Source organism: Mus caroli, unplaced genomic scaffold, assembly GCF_978045245.1.
Source record: "Mus caroli unplaced genomic scaffold, Mus_caroli_1 scaffold_17, whole genome shotgun sequence".
NCBI classification, from domain to species: Eukaryota; Metazoa; Chordata; class Mammalia; order Rodentia; family Muridae; genus Mus; species Mus caroli.
Window position 1 is genome coordinate 84,274,749 of NW_028227272.1, and position 14,018 is coordinate 84,288,766.

Here is a 14,018-nt window from a genome sequence, read left to right on the forward strand (position 1 = left end):
CAAGTGCTGGGATTAAAGGCGTGTGCCACCACTTCCTGGTGCCTGTAAGCCATCTTAACATACACATTCATTTTCTCAGTTCTGTCTCTCCAGAGAATCCTGACTAATACAAACATTAAGTCACATGCCATGCTGAAGACAAGCTAATATGCCTGACGAGATAATAAAGCACTATGTGCTTTAAAAATAATTTAAAATAATTTAATAATAAGCACAAATTATGTCCGTGTTTGTAAAATAATGACCAGCAAGAATGAAATTCTCTCAGTAGTTAGGAAAATATAAATCATAACAAAATGTCAGAAGATATGGTGCACTTAGCTCACAACTCCAACTAGAAACTGGAAAACTCCAATAAGACCAAAGCATGAGTGACAAAGTACAAACCAGAATCTTCTCCCTGTACTGCTAACCATGCTAACATAGCAAAGTTAAGGAGTAATTTGACATCGTGTAAACCAACAGTTTACAAATCCTGTTACCTTAAATTCCACGGTAGCTCATGCCTCTGGAACACCTACCACATTTGTTGAGGAAGAAGAATGTATTCTGCAGCATTGCTCAAAATGGTGACTAGGAGGACTAGTAGGTATGGTGAGGAGGACTGGTAGGTATGGTGAGGACTGGTGGGTATGGTGAGGAGGGGACTGGTGGGTATGAGGAGGGGACTGGTAGGTATGATGTCAGATAGTAGTTAAGTAGAGAAGCAAGTTGCCAACGATGACCCAGTGGGATGGCACCTTCAGATTTCTCTGAAGCAAAGCCCTGCTACAAGCTCCTTGCGGATACAAACGTACAGCACAAAGTATAAATCATTAAGTAGGAAGAAGTGCACACTAAGCTGGCTCTGGAGAAGGAAGAATGGGCCAGAGAATACAAAAGAGTAACATTTTATTTCTTTAAAAATCAGAAGCAATATGGCAAAATAGTATGGGAAGAGTACATGTAAAATATTGCTATTTTACTATTTTCTCTATATTTGAAATTTTTGTAATTTAATGGTATAATAATCAAGTAATAATTATTTGCACCATAAAATGTATCGTGTTAATATTATTTATGCCATAGAAAAGCATAAACATGTATTAAAAGATGAGAAAAATGAAATAATCAATTTTAGAAATTGCTACTTGGTTTTGGATTTTAAGTAAATTTGTAACAGGGCTTTGACTCTCTAGCAATTTGAAGTTCCTCTTATGCTAAAATTTTCAGGGCTGATATCCTGTCCATGAGTGTTGTCAAAGCTAAATAAATAAAACCTGAATGTGGTATTCTGAGTTTCAGTCTTGCTTCTGGAAAGCCTTCCTTAGCATTATCAACGGGCGTGAACTGAAGCTATCGACACATGTCTCACAGAATGCGTCCCGAGTCCTAAGCTTGAGGAGCTACTAATGCCACACACCGCAAAGAGCAAGCCGGAGCTCTGCTCTATCTTCTCTTCTCCTGGGGCTTTGGGTCAAAAGTCAAGAACCAATGCTGAAAGGTTATAAGCAAAATTTTATTGTAAAACCACTTGAAAAGGAAAAGAGTAATTTTCACAGAGGCATCACACAATCCTTGTGACTGCTGTGTCAGAGGCAGACAGAAAGGTAAGAGGGTGTTGTAAGGGATTAAGAGGTAGTAGAGTCTTGCTATCTACACTTCACTCCGTCTCTGAGCCTCAAGACTGTAAGATAATAAATACTACAGAGAAAAAAAGAGAAGACAGACAAACCGATACTGCACTTGTAACCGACACATAGTTCTCACTCTGGACTGTAATCCTGGCCACTTTCAGACTATTTCAATAACAGTCATTTTGACTAGTTGATGGTAAGCAGTAATTTTATTTGACACAAGTTGCACCCTTCTAATTAAACATTTGAAACACAGATGATGGACTGAACTTTTAGGTATCCTAACTACGAGAAATGAAATGGAAGACTGTGATCCAAACTTCCACACTTTATACTGTGAATACAGTTTTTAAAGGCAAGGGTACTGTAACCAAAGGCAGATTTCATGTGTTTACACACTTCAATCCATTAAGACATAATTTCACCAGGCTTGGTGGTGCACTTTAACCCCAGCACTTGGGAAGCAGAGACAGGCAGATCTCTTGAGTTCCAGGCTAGTCTGGTCTACAGAGTGAGTTACAGCCCAGCCCAGAGCAACAGAGTGAAATCCTGTCTCAAAACAAAACAAAAGCAAAAAAAAAAAAAAATTATTGTACTTAGTACTATATCCTTCATTTCTGATAGTTTTAAATAATTAGCTCCCCCAATTCCTGAATTGGTGTAACTATGGCTAATAAGTATAGCAAACTCTGCAAAATTTACAGCCTCCTACAAGATTTTTAAATATTGTTTTCTCCACACATGATTATACTTTAGTAATATTTATTCTTTTCTTGATAGATAGACTGCTACCATTTTACTCACAAAATAATCAAATACCTGCTTACTTCAGATCCCCACTCTTTGTAGACTCACTAAACGGAGTAATAGATCCAACCGACACATTGACAACGCAGATCTCACTAACATGGAAATAAGTCTTTCTCAAGCAAAAGGTTAGTGTCAAGGTTGTAGTTATGAATCTCACCAGAGCCCCTCAGAGTTCACTCAGTCCCTTCTTCATGTGAAATTCCACAGTACACTTCACACCTCTGGATGAGGGATAGCTCAGTGTCACCTTATCATTAAAACAATCTATGAAAATCAGAGTAATTTTAAATTATTGTTTGTCATCACAAACAAACAAGTCTTAGTTTTATCTACAGATGTAAATCAGCTCTCAATTCATTTGCCTTATACTTGGACTGTTCTACAACACAGACCAAAAAACTGGATGGTTTTATAAGTTATAATATAGTTTATGCTTTCACAAATTTCAGTTCTATAATTTAGAATATTTTTGAGAAGAGATATATTTATTTTTAATTTTAAACATACAAAGAGATTAAGCCATTAATATAAATATTTTCTCTCAAATATGTAATAGTCTCTTGTAAAAGAAAAGTTTCCGAAGATTTACAAAGCAATCTGCAGAGGTTGCCTGATTTGAGGATCATACTGACAGAGATGGCACTTTGTCATGCTCACTGGCTTCACATCAGTACTTCAAGGTGGAGCCAATCCATTCCCTTTGGCTTGACCTACTGCAGCGACAACTTCCAATGAAAAAAACCTCAGAAAAAGGTCTCACGACAGAGTGGACAAGTGGACTTGTTGCTAGATGTAAACCATTTGTACTGAAAAAAAAAAAAAAAAAGGTTTTAAAGTAAATTTGTAAGGCTTTCATCTCACATATACACATAGAAGATAACCTTAGTGACAAAATGAAAGAGAACAAACCAAGCATTTTGCCTCCTGTCTCCAAAATTAACACGATGAAATGTTCTTTCTTGAGGCTACACTGTGACACAGAGCTGCATACTTAGGCTCACACAGAAAACTAAGGTGGAAGGAAGACATGAAGAAATGAGCTCCTTCAGTGTCCTTCACGGTGGCGTTTAAAAGACAAAAAGGCCCTGATGCTGGACAGCCAACATCAAGTCTTGTAGCTTCCCATCCGGGACAAGATCTCACAAGACCATCAATCACTGAGTGAAGAGCCCTATATGAGAGTGTCCATTCATTCCAGCGCTTTGATACACCGTCTCAGTAAATCACTGATAATCTTTTATAGAAAAAGTCATTTCTTAGTCTCCTATAAACACACAACCTTAAATGTGTGTGTTGGCATGAGAGGAGTGTGCAGTACCTGGGTCGTGAGGTCATAACAACAACTTTGTCAGGTTGGTTCTCTCTTACCTGTCCACAGTTGCCAATCTTAGGCAGCAAGTGACCTTCACCTGCGGAGATCATCTTACTGGCCCAACACACAATCTTTCAAATAAATATCACACAAAACATATACAGACCACAAACAATGTTAAGAGATTTCCCTTCGCCTTACCAGGCAAGCTGAGTGAAACTTTTTCTTGCACGTTCTACAGGCTTTCTTGGGAAGAGAATAGTTGAAACCATGAATAACTGAGAAGCAGATCATACAATCTTCAACACCTTCAAACCGTTTGTCTACATTATTCTTCCATAATGCTAAGCCTTCCATGATACTTCCGTTCTGTTAATAGAGAGGAAAGAAAGTCATCACACACTAAAGGTCTCCAAAGGGTACTTTTATTCAATACCACACATTTCCGGCTGGATTTTAATTCTGAAAGAAGAAAATCTGGCTGATCATATTATCTCCTTTCTTTTTTCTTTCTTTTTTTTTTTTTTTTGTTTTTTCGAGACAGAGTTTCTCTGTATAGCCCTGGCTGTCCTGGAACTCACTTTGTAGACCAGGCTGGCCTCAAACTCAGAAATCCGCCTGCCTCTGCCTCCTGAGTGCTGGGATTAAAGGAGTGCGCCACCACGCCCAGCATCTCCTAACTTTCTTAAATGTTATTTTAAATTGCCTGTGAATTTTTAGAAAGAAATATAATTCTTATCATTAAAGACAGTGTTTACAATCTAGTCTCTCTTCAGGGAGTCGCTTCATGTCTTTCCCCCTGTGTGTTTCTCTACTCTCTGCAGTCAATGGAGTGAAGCCGTCTCTGCCAAGCCACAGAAACTAAGTACAGAACTTTGAAGAGGAAGCAGGGATGGCAGCCTCAGGTCATTTACAAACGCATTTGTGGTTATCCAACAATGTTCTGTTTGTTTTGGTTTGTTTATTTGGTTATTTTTCCCCAGGAGAGGGTTTCTCTGAATAGCCCTAGATATCCTGGACTCCCATTTATAGGCTGGCGTCGAATTCCGAGATCTGCCTGCCTCTGCCTCCCAAGTGCTGGGATTAAAGGAGTGCGCTACCGTGCCTGGGTTTATCCCAGAGTTTTTACTTTCCACATTAAGCAGAGGTTACACTGTGTGTTCCGTTGCTCTTTCAGACAGATGCGCTCTAGTGTGAGGGGCCAGTGCGCACGTAGCAGCATACCTGGTGAGTGAGGTACGTGCTCAGCTGCAGCATCCAGTTGCGCCACTGCTGCACAGCCACCCCGATCCTCTTCCCACTTTCCACTGTTATTGAGCCCAGTGGGTAATTGGAAGGCAACTGTATTATGAGTTCAATGACTATGTCTTCAATGGTGTACGTAGCCATCACTTCTCGAGTAGTAGCTCGCGCCTTAACCTACAATACAATGCAATACAATACAAAAAAAAAAGGTACTTTTTCCTTTGCCAAATAGCTTCCTATTATTATTCAAACATCCAACACTTTGACAGATGGACGGATGGCTGAAGACTACAGAGGAGAATAAGGACATAAACTCATCATTGATCTGATTCCAGGCATTCAAACAGGAGGCTTGAGTGCCTGGCATGTGGCAGAGGGGGATGGTGCATGCCTTCAACCCAAGCTCTGGGGGCAGAGGCAGGTGGATGCCTACAGTGGTCTCCATAGTGAGTTTCTTGTGAGACGTGATTACAAGTGAGCCAGGGTCTCAAAAAAAAAGACCAGCATGCTTTCGAGTGACTTCATTACATTTACAGTTTGTCTCACAAGGTATGCTTTGTGCACAGAAAGTATCTAAGTGTAATAGGTTCCTTCACAGGAAAGGATTGCTGAATGGTCAAAGGATGCCCAGAGTAATACAGAGTAGTCAGAAAATGAGGTTGATAATTTTCTATCAATTTTGAATCAAAGATTATAACTTGTGATGAAGTAAGCAATCAGAAATATAACTGATATTCATTTCTCTAGAAAAAAACCAAGACAATACTAACCGTCATGCCATTGAATATCTGTGTACTTGTTTGTACAGAAGATATTTCTTGAAAAGAAAGAACATTGCTGACATACTTGCTTGTAAATCTATCTACAATATTGAAGACACGCTTCTCACTGCTATTCCACCATAGCCTAACCATGGCAGGCAAGTCTTTTAAAGTCATATGATAGACTGAGCATGCCAGGTGTGGGATATGATACGGAAGAGTTGCTGTTTCTGAGGAAGAAACAAATTCCAGGTTAGTGACATATATATGTAGTCACCTAGAATAGCAGACTAACTGATGTTCCTTAGAAAGCCACTGGACTACTCAACAATAGCGGGCTACCTCATATAACAGAGAAAGGCCCCCACCTCCAAGAGGGTTAGCATCCTCCCACAAAGCCATCTGAGAAGAACTAAAAATCCAGAACCTGGAGAGATAGCCCAGTGGTTAGGAACATTTGTTGCTCTTACAAAGAACCTAGATTCCCAGCACCCACATGGCCACTCACAGTTCTAGGGAGCAGACACCCTCTTCAGTCCTCTCTGGATAGTGCAGATGCACTTGGGCAAACCCTCATACTCCCACTTCACAGCACACACAGCATCCAGCACACACAGCATCCTCCGGTCAAGGTGTTTTAGTTCTTCACAAATAGTTTATACAAAGATGGACTGCACTTCTGTCTCAACTAAAACTGCCAGGTGAAGAACGTAAACTTCACTTGACTTTTGTTTCATCAACTGAATAAGATAGCTGGGTGTGGTGGCACATTCCCTTAACCCCAGAAGAAGCAAACAGATCTTTAGGAGTCTGAGGCCATACTGGTCTACATAAAGTTCCAAGCCAGCAAGGGCCAGAGAGTAAGACCCTGTCTTAAAAAACAAAAATTAAAAAAGAAAAGAATGGATTCATATACAATACTAAGCTTCAAAAATTAATGAAATTCTTATCTCTAAGATCTAGCTATTTGTTCTATTCGATAAATGTGGAAATTCTTGCATTTCTTGTGCCCTCAGAGCTGAGACTTCCATCTGCAATTCTCCTCCATACCTGCAGGAAGTTTAGTACAACTGGGTCTGAGCAAAGTCTCTAAGAAGTTACACACACATGTGTAGCCCACAGACGAGTAGCTCACACACGTGTAGCCCACTGACCTCTAATACTCAGCTGAACCTCCTCGGTGAAGAAGGTCTTGGGGTCTTTACTGGATACCTCAATAGCTGTCTCTCCGTACGTAGGGTTTTCTGGCATAAGTCTGAAGAGATGATAGAGTAATTTATTCAGACTCTTTGTTTTCCGAAGGTACATTGAATACAGAGCACGAAGCTGGTGAAAAGCAAAGAATGTGTTAGTAAACTCAAGTGTACCAAGACAAAAGAACAAATAAACCTGCAATAGATTATACAATGAATGCTACAGTAAAATGTATTCCCACCGTGGGGTTATACAGAAGAGTCAGTGATGCAGTTCAGTGGCAGAACACTAACACGCACCAAGACAGTAAGCTCATCTCCAACATGGGCAAGAGAGAGACAGACAGAGACAGAGAGACACAGAGAGAAAACTATAAATGAGGAGTTCATCTTATTTTCTGAATCTGCCATGACAATGGCAATGTCCCTTTCCTCATAAGCCAGCAGTGTCCCCCTTCATTGTTAGATACATAGTTTTAATATCTTTCTCAAATCAACTCCCCATCAATACAGCCAATGTTGGTTTGCGGCTTTATGTGAGCCAAGAATATCTAGTTGCCATTCCCCACAGATGACTAACTCATACCCTCCCACACATTCCTTCCACACCATAGTCTTAATCTTGCAAATTCCTGAGTAAAACTAATCTCATTTTCAAGGCTAACTTTTCTCTGTATCAAATATTACAGCATTCTTTAAGAACAGAACACAGGAATGAGTGGCACAAAATGTCATCATAAGTGTTTCACCACCCATCAGAAAATCGTGAATAAAACGATTTCTAGTTCCCCTTAAAATTCTGGCACGGTGTGAGCAAACACCGCAACTCTGTAACACTCGTGGTCGTAGCTGCTTTGGTCTCTGCAGCAGTTCCATGATGACTCCTTTCAGTGCCACACACCTCACAGAAAAGCTTTAAGAGCTGGAGCTGCCTCTTAAGACGTGCTGATAAAACACCTTTGCAGTGGGGAAATCTAGAGACAGGACCTTTCCCAAGTAGCCAAGTTTTACACCACCAACACACCAGCACAGGCATTAACATGCCTGCTGAGGGATCAAGCCACATGACTTGTGGAAAATACTTCTACCGAAAATTAATCAGAAGAAAGCAATCAGAAAGACAAATTGTACGACACACTACAGACACATACAGTTCAGTGCTTTTGTAAAGCATCCCGAGGTCTACAATATATCTTCAAATACTAAACAAATAGAAGTAGCGGAGTCAGGAGGATGGCTCACTGCATAAGAGTGCTTGTCACACAGGCCTACAACTGACACTCATTCTCTTCCTCTGGGCCCCATGGTTCAATCCACACTGCAGAAAACCAAGTGTACTCGTATATACCTATAACCCCAGTACTAGAGAGTCACAGGCAGAGGGAGCAGAAGTTGAAGGACATCCTAGACGACCGAGTGATACTGTCTTAAGCAAGAGGTCAGAGAAATGGCTCAGCGCTTAGGAGTTTGTACGATTCTTTCAGAGGACCTCAGCTCCATTCCCAGCACCTACATCAGGGAGCTCCCACCTGCACGTACCTCCAGTTCCACAGGCTCTGACTTCATAGGCGCCCACCACTACCATCACATATGTACATAATTAAAAATTAAGTAAACCCTTTAAACGTTAAAATAATAGTAATTCCATCTTTGTAGGAATGTGTTTATGTGGCAGTGGTATGTGTCTATAATCCCAGCATTTGGAAAGGCAAGCAGAAATACTGCCACGAGTTGAAGACCAGTACGGGGCTAGAAAAGCTCTAAGTCAGTCTGGTCTACACAGTGAGACATCTCAAAGTAAAGCTGGATAGAGGGCGGGAAAGATGGCTATCAGGTAAGACCACTTGCTGCTCTTGCCGATGACTGGCCTTTGATTTCCAGGACCCATACTGGGCTGTTCACAACCACCTGTTACTCCAGCTACAAAGGATTTGACATCCTAGACTCTCTTTTGGCCTCCAAAGGTGGCCACAAGCTCATACCCAGACAAACATAGAAACATACATATTTAAAAATGAAATAAACACTTTTAAAACACTGGATCATGTCTCAGCAGGATTAATATTGTGAAAATGGCTATCAAAAGCAATCTACAGACTCAATACAATCCCCATCAAAATTCCAACAGAAACAAAAATCTCAGGATAGCTAAAGCAACCCTGAATAATAAAAGAGCTGCTAGAAGTATCATCATCTCAGATTCAAGTTGTATTACAGAGCTATAGTAATAAAAAGATTATGTCTATACTGGCTAGTTTTGTGTCAACTGGAGACAGCTGGAGTTATCACAGAGAAAGGAGCTTCAGTTGGGGAAATGCCTCCATGAGATCCAGCTGTGGGGCATTTTCTCAATTAGTGATCAAGGGGAAAGGTCCCCTTATGGGTGGTGCCATCCCTGGGCTGGTAGTCTTGGTTCTATAAGAGAGCAGGCTGAGCAAGCCAGTAAAGAACATCCCTCCATGGCCTCTGCATCAGCTCCTGCTTCCTGACCTGCTTGAGTTCCAGTCCTGACTTCCTTTGGTGATGAACAGCAGTATGGAAGTGTAAGCTGAATAAACCCTTTCCTCCCCAACTTGCTTCTTGGTCATGATGTTTATGCAGGAATAGAAACCCTGACTAAGACAATGTCAATCAGCTGAATAGAACTGAAGGTCCAGAAATAACCCCACACACCTATAAACACCTAATTTTTAGCAAAGCAGCCACAAGTACATCCTAGAATAATCTTGGTCAAACCTGATATTTGCATGTAGAATGATCCATATCTTATCATTCTGCAGAAAACTCAACCCCTAATGGGTCAAGGACCAGATATGTTTATCCTGATAGAGGAGAAAGTAGGAGATGGTCTTGAAGTCACTGACTGAAGAAAAGACCTTCTAGACAGCAGCACACCAGCATCACAGGCACTGAGATCATCCATCTATAAATGGGACCTCACGGGGCTAACAAGCTTCTGAACCACAAATGACACCATCATTAAAGCAAAGCGGCAGCCACAGAGCAGGCAAGAAACCTTTGCCGATTACCACCTGATACAGGGCTAGTATCTAGACTATACAAAGAACCTACAAACAAACTGGACATCAAGAAACAATAACCCAAATTAAAAATGGGGAATGGAACTAGACAGAGATTTCTCAAAAGATTAAACACAATGGCTGAGAAACGTAAAACTTAAAGAAACATTCAACATTCTTAGTTATTAGGGAAATGCAAATCAAAACTACTTTGATATTTCTCTTACCCACAGTCATAATGGCTAAGACCAATAAAACAACCACAGATTCTCAGCAGGAGAAAGGGAATTTATACTCTGCTGGTGGGAGTGCAAGCGTGTAAAGCCTCTACAAAAATCAGTCTGGAGGTTTCTCCAAAAGCTGAAAACTGACCTCCCACAAGATCCAGCTACCCCGCTGTGACCTACAAGATCCAGCTACCCCCCTGTCAGGCATATGCCCACCCATGTGTTAGTTATTACAGAAATCTTGCTCACCCATGTTCATCACTGCTCTATTCATAATAACCAGAAATTGAAAACAGCCTACATGTCCATCAACTGACAGATGCATAAAGAAAACATCGGAACATTTACACAATGGGATGTTATTTGGCTGTTAAAAAAAAAAAAAAAAGTGAAATTCTGAAGTTGCAGGTAAATGGATGGAGCCAGAAGCAATCGTCCTGAGTGAGTAGCTCGGGATGCTACCTTTCAAGCTTTAGATATATATGTGTTTCAATACAAATAGCACAGAGGCTAGGAGGTTAATAAGAGACCGGGGAGAAGAGAGAATCTCCCAAGGAAGGGAAAATAGAACATAGTATTATGTAACGACAAAGGCAAGTCTAGAATAGCAGAGTTATATAGGGAGAAGGATTGGAGAGAAGTGTAAAGAAACAAATATACAGAGAGAAAGATAACACTAAAGACCAAGCCCTTTGAAAAGCCATTTGGAAACCTACTACCATAGAGGATTCCTAAAACCTATGTTTAGAATATGGAGAGACACTGTCCCAACCAAACATGGTACCCACTAAATAAAACCTCTAGTGCCAGGAATGGGCTACATTTCTTGAGTCATTGGCAAAAAGGAGTCCCACAGCGCACCTCCCCCAAACATCACAGGCTATTTCCAAGGCTATGAGTCACCCTCCACAGCCTGATGACATGGCCCTATTGTGGACGATACAACTTCTGCCATCAAGCATGGAGAAACAGGCCTAGTGGCCAACTAGAGGCTTCATTCCCGCTGAGTCGTGGTCATGAAACTTTGTACGCTAGTGGAGGAGTGACAAGAGCACCTGCTGTATGACATGCTGCTGTGATGCTGACACGAATGTTCTGGGAGTAACCAAACTTTGGGAGCTTTTGGCTTAAGGCCTATTCCCTAAGATAGAACCCATACATAACCTTGCCAAAGAGGCTAAGAACCTGAGACTAAACAGGTCTTGTGCAGGCCCAGGGGAAAACCCACTTTTATCCTACTAAAGGAATATAGCAATAAAATGACTCCTAATGACATATTCAATAGATCAGTGTAACTCTCAACTCCCATCAGAGAAGCTTCACCCTTGTAGCAGTAGATCTACAACTGGACAGTGTGCAGTTACTCGGCCCTAAATGAGATGCCTTTATCAAACACCTTCACTCAAGGCTCAGGCTTAGAAGAAAGATTCTAAGAGTCAAAGGTGGATGGCTGTAAGGAAACAGTGTCACCCACATCAGCAGTGCATATATGGACTCACAGTCACTGTGACAGCACACACAAGACCTGCACAGGGCTAAGTCAGACAACTTCCCAGTGCGGGGAGGGAAATGGACACAACAAGTCATCTGCGATGGATACATGGGCTGCACCTAGGTCCTCACACATGCAGTGCATATGCAGCTTGGTCTTCGTGTGGGTCCCACACAACTGGAGGGGAAGCTGTCCCTGACTCTGTTGCCTGCCTGTGGACCCTCTTCGCCTAACTGGGTGGCCTTGTCTGACCTCAGTGGGAGAGGATGCACCTAGTCCTGCAGTGAATTGAGGTGCTAGGGTGGGCTGGTAGCCAGAAAGACCTCCCTGTTCTCAGAGTAGAAGAGGAAGGGGCTATGGGGGAGGGGTTTTGTGAGGGGAGGACTGGAAGGAGGGGCTGCAATTGGGATGTAAAGTGAATAAGTAAGTAAATCAATGGGAAAAGAAATTACTTGTAATTGATACCCCTAGGAGAGTAAAAATCAGTTCTCTACAGTAAGAGTCACTGTTTATATCAACTCCACTCCAATTTTGTCTTATTGATGTGGGGGGAGGGGGAGAGGTTGAGGGAGAGGAAAGAATATTATTAAAATATACTGCCTATTAATCTTCAAAAAAATAGATGAAAAGTAGAGTTTATCAACTATAGTAATGGGGGAAACATGAATATGACCCAGAAAATCCTATTTTGGGGTTCATGATGCAAAAGAAATGAAAACTTATCTTCAAAAAACAAGACACATTCAGGGCTCAGAGGTTAAGAGCACTGAATGCTCTTCAGAGGTCCTGGGTTCCAATTCCCAGCAACCACATGGTGGCTCACAACCATCTATAATCGGATCTGATGCCCTCTTCTAGTGTACCTGAAGAAAGCAACAGTGTACTCACATACATAAACCAAATAAATCTTAAAAAAACAAAGGACACATTCATGAATTATAGTAGCACTGTTAGTCATAGCCCAGAAGTGGCAATATCATAATGTTTATCAACAGAGGAACAAATGTGGTATTATACACAACAGACTACTTTTCAACCAACAGGAAGAAACTCATGGTGGTTCACACAAATTCAAGCCTGGCTACATAGTGAACCAACAACCTAGGCAACTTAGTAAGATATAAGATGGAGGCGTGGGGGATGGGGGGAGCTGAGAAATGACTAAGAGCCACAGTATGTACTGGGTGCTAGGCTCTGAGCAACAGCTTTCCTAACTGTAACTCATCTAAAAGGGAGGCTTGCACTTTACACAGATGAATGTCACAGTATGTAAAACAGTTCTCAGTAAAGATACAAAACATGTGCTGCAATACTGCACAGGTCCCAACAACCCTATGCAACTGCCATGTTTTGATGTAATACATATTTCTGCCAGGCAGTGGCTGTGCACACCTTTAATCCTAGCTCCAGGAATGTGGAGACGGGTGGCTCTCTGAGCTCCAAGTCAGCCTAGTCTACAGAGTGAGTTCCAAGATCGCTAAGGCTACAAGGGAAAGCTAGTATCAAAACAAAATAAAACAAAACAACCAACCAACCAAACCCATATATTTCTAACAGAAGGGGGAAACACGCATAGGACTGTTCCCAGTTCAATCCAGTTTGCTAAGGGTTTCTTGAGAAGCTAAGCCATCCCATGATTTGAAACCATTACATTTTTTTTTTCAACTGTCTCAGTTCATTTCAGAATACAGCTAATCTGTTTAATCTTCTGTGACATTCTGGTTGATTTGTTTATATCTATCTCCTTTCATACTTCAGGCTCAATAATAACCGCTGTTCATGCCCAGGACATCCCTCCATGGCCTCTGCATCAGCTCTTGCTCCCTCACCTGCTTGCTGTGTGAGACTGAGTAACTGCTAGATCCTTGGACTTCCATTCACAGCTACTACTGAACCATTGTTGGGAATTGGAATGCAGACTGTAAGTCATCAATAAATTCCTTTACTATATAGAGACTATCCATAAGTTCTGTGACTCTAGAGAACCCTAACTAATACAGGAGGAAAGGAGGAACTGGGAGCAGTAGGAGAGATAAGGTTGTAATCAGAATATATTGTATGAAAAAAAAGATTTTCAATTAAAAACTGTTGCTGTTGCTGGGTACTGTGGAATATACCTTTAATCCCAGGATTCACAAGACAGAGGTAAACCTTGTGAGGTCCAAGCCACAGCTCCATAGCGAGACCTTGTATTTTTTAAAAACATTTTTTGCACAATCTTTTTGGTTTCCTGCCTATCTTTTTTCTTTATTTTTAAAGTATAGAATAGAGTTTATTCAGGGCATGGGGAGGAGTTGAGAGGCTAGCAGAGCCAGAGAAAGGCAGGGGCGGGGGGTAGGTAG

General features: G+C 41.3%; 1 protein-coding gene across 1 annotated transcript in view; it reads right to left on the bottom strand.

Annotated features, from left to right (window-relative positions):
* Positions 1-1,484: 1,484 nt before the first annotated feature.
* Ltn1 (listerin E3 ubiquitin protein ligase 1) overlaps positions 1,485-14,018 on the bottom strand; it is a 54,608-nt gene continuing 42,074 nt past the window's right edge. Inside the window, exons 26-30 of the mRNA XM_021184683.2 lie at positions 6,899-7,070; positions 5,754-5,974; positions 4,963-5,157; positions 3,940-4,107; positions 1,485-3,232 (exon numbers count right to left, since the gene is read on the bottom strand). Of these exons, the coding sequence (XP_021040342.1) occupies positions 3,170-3,232; positions 3,940-4,107; positions 4,963-5,157; positions 5,754-5,974; positions 6,899-7,070 (819 nt within the window). The 3' untranslated portion in view covers positions 1,485-3,169. The remainder of the gene's footprint in view (positions 3,233-3,939; positions 4,108-4,962; positions 5,158-5,753; positions 5,975-6,898; positions 7,071-14,018) is intronic.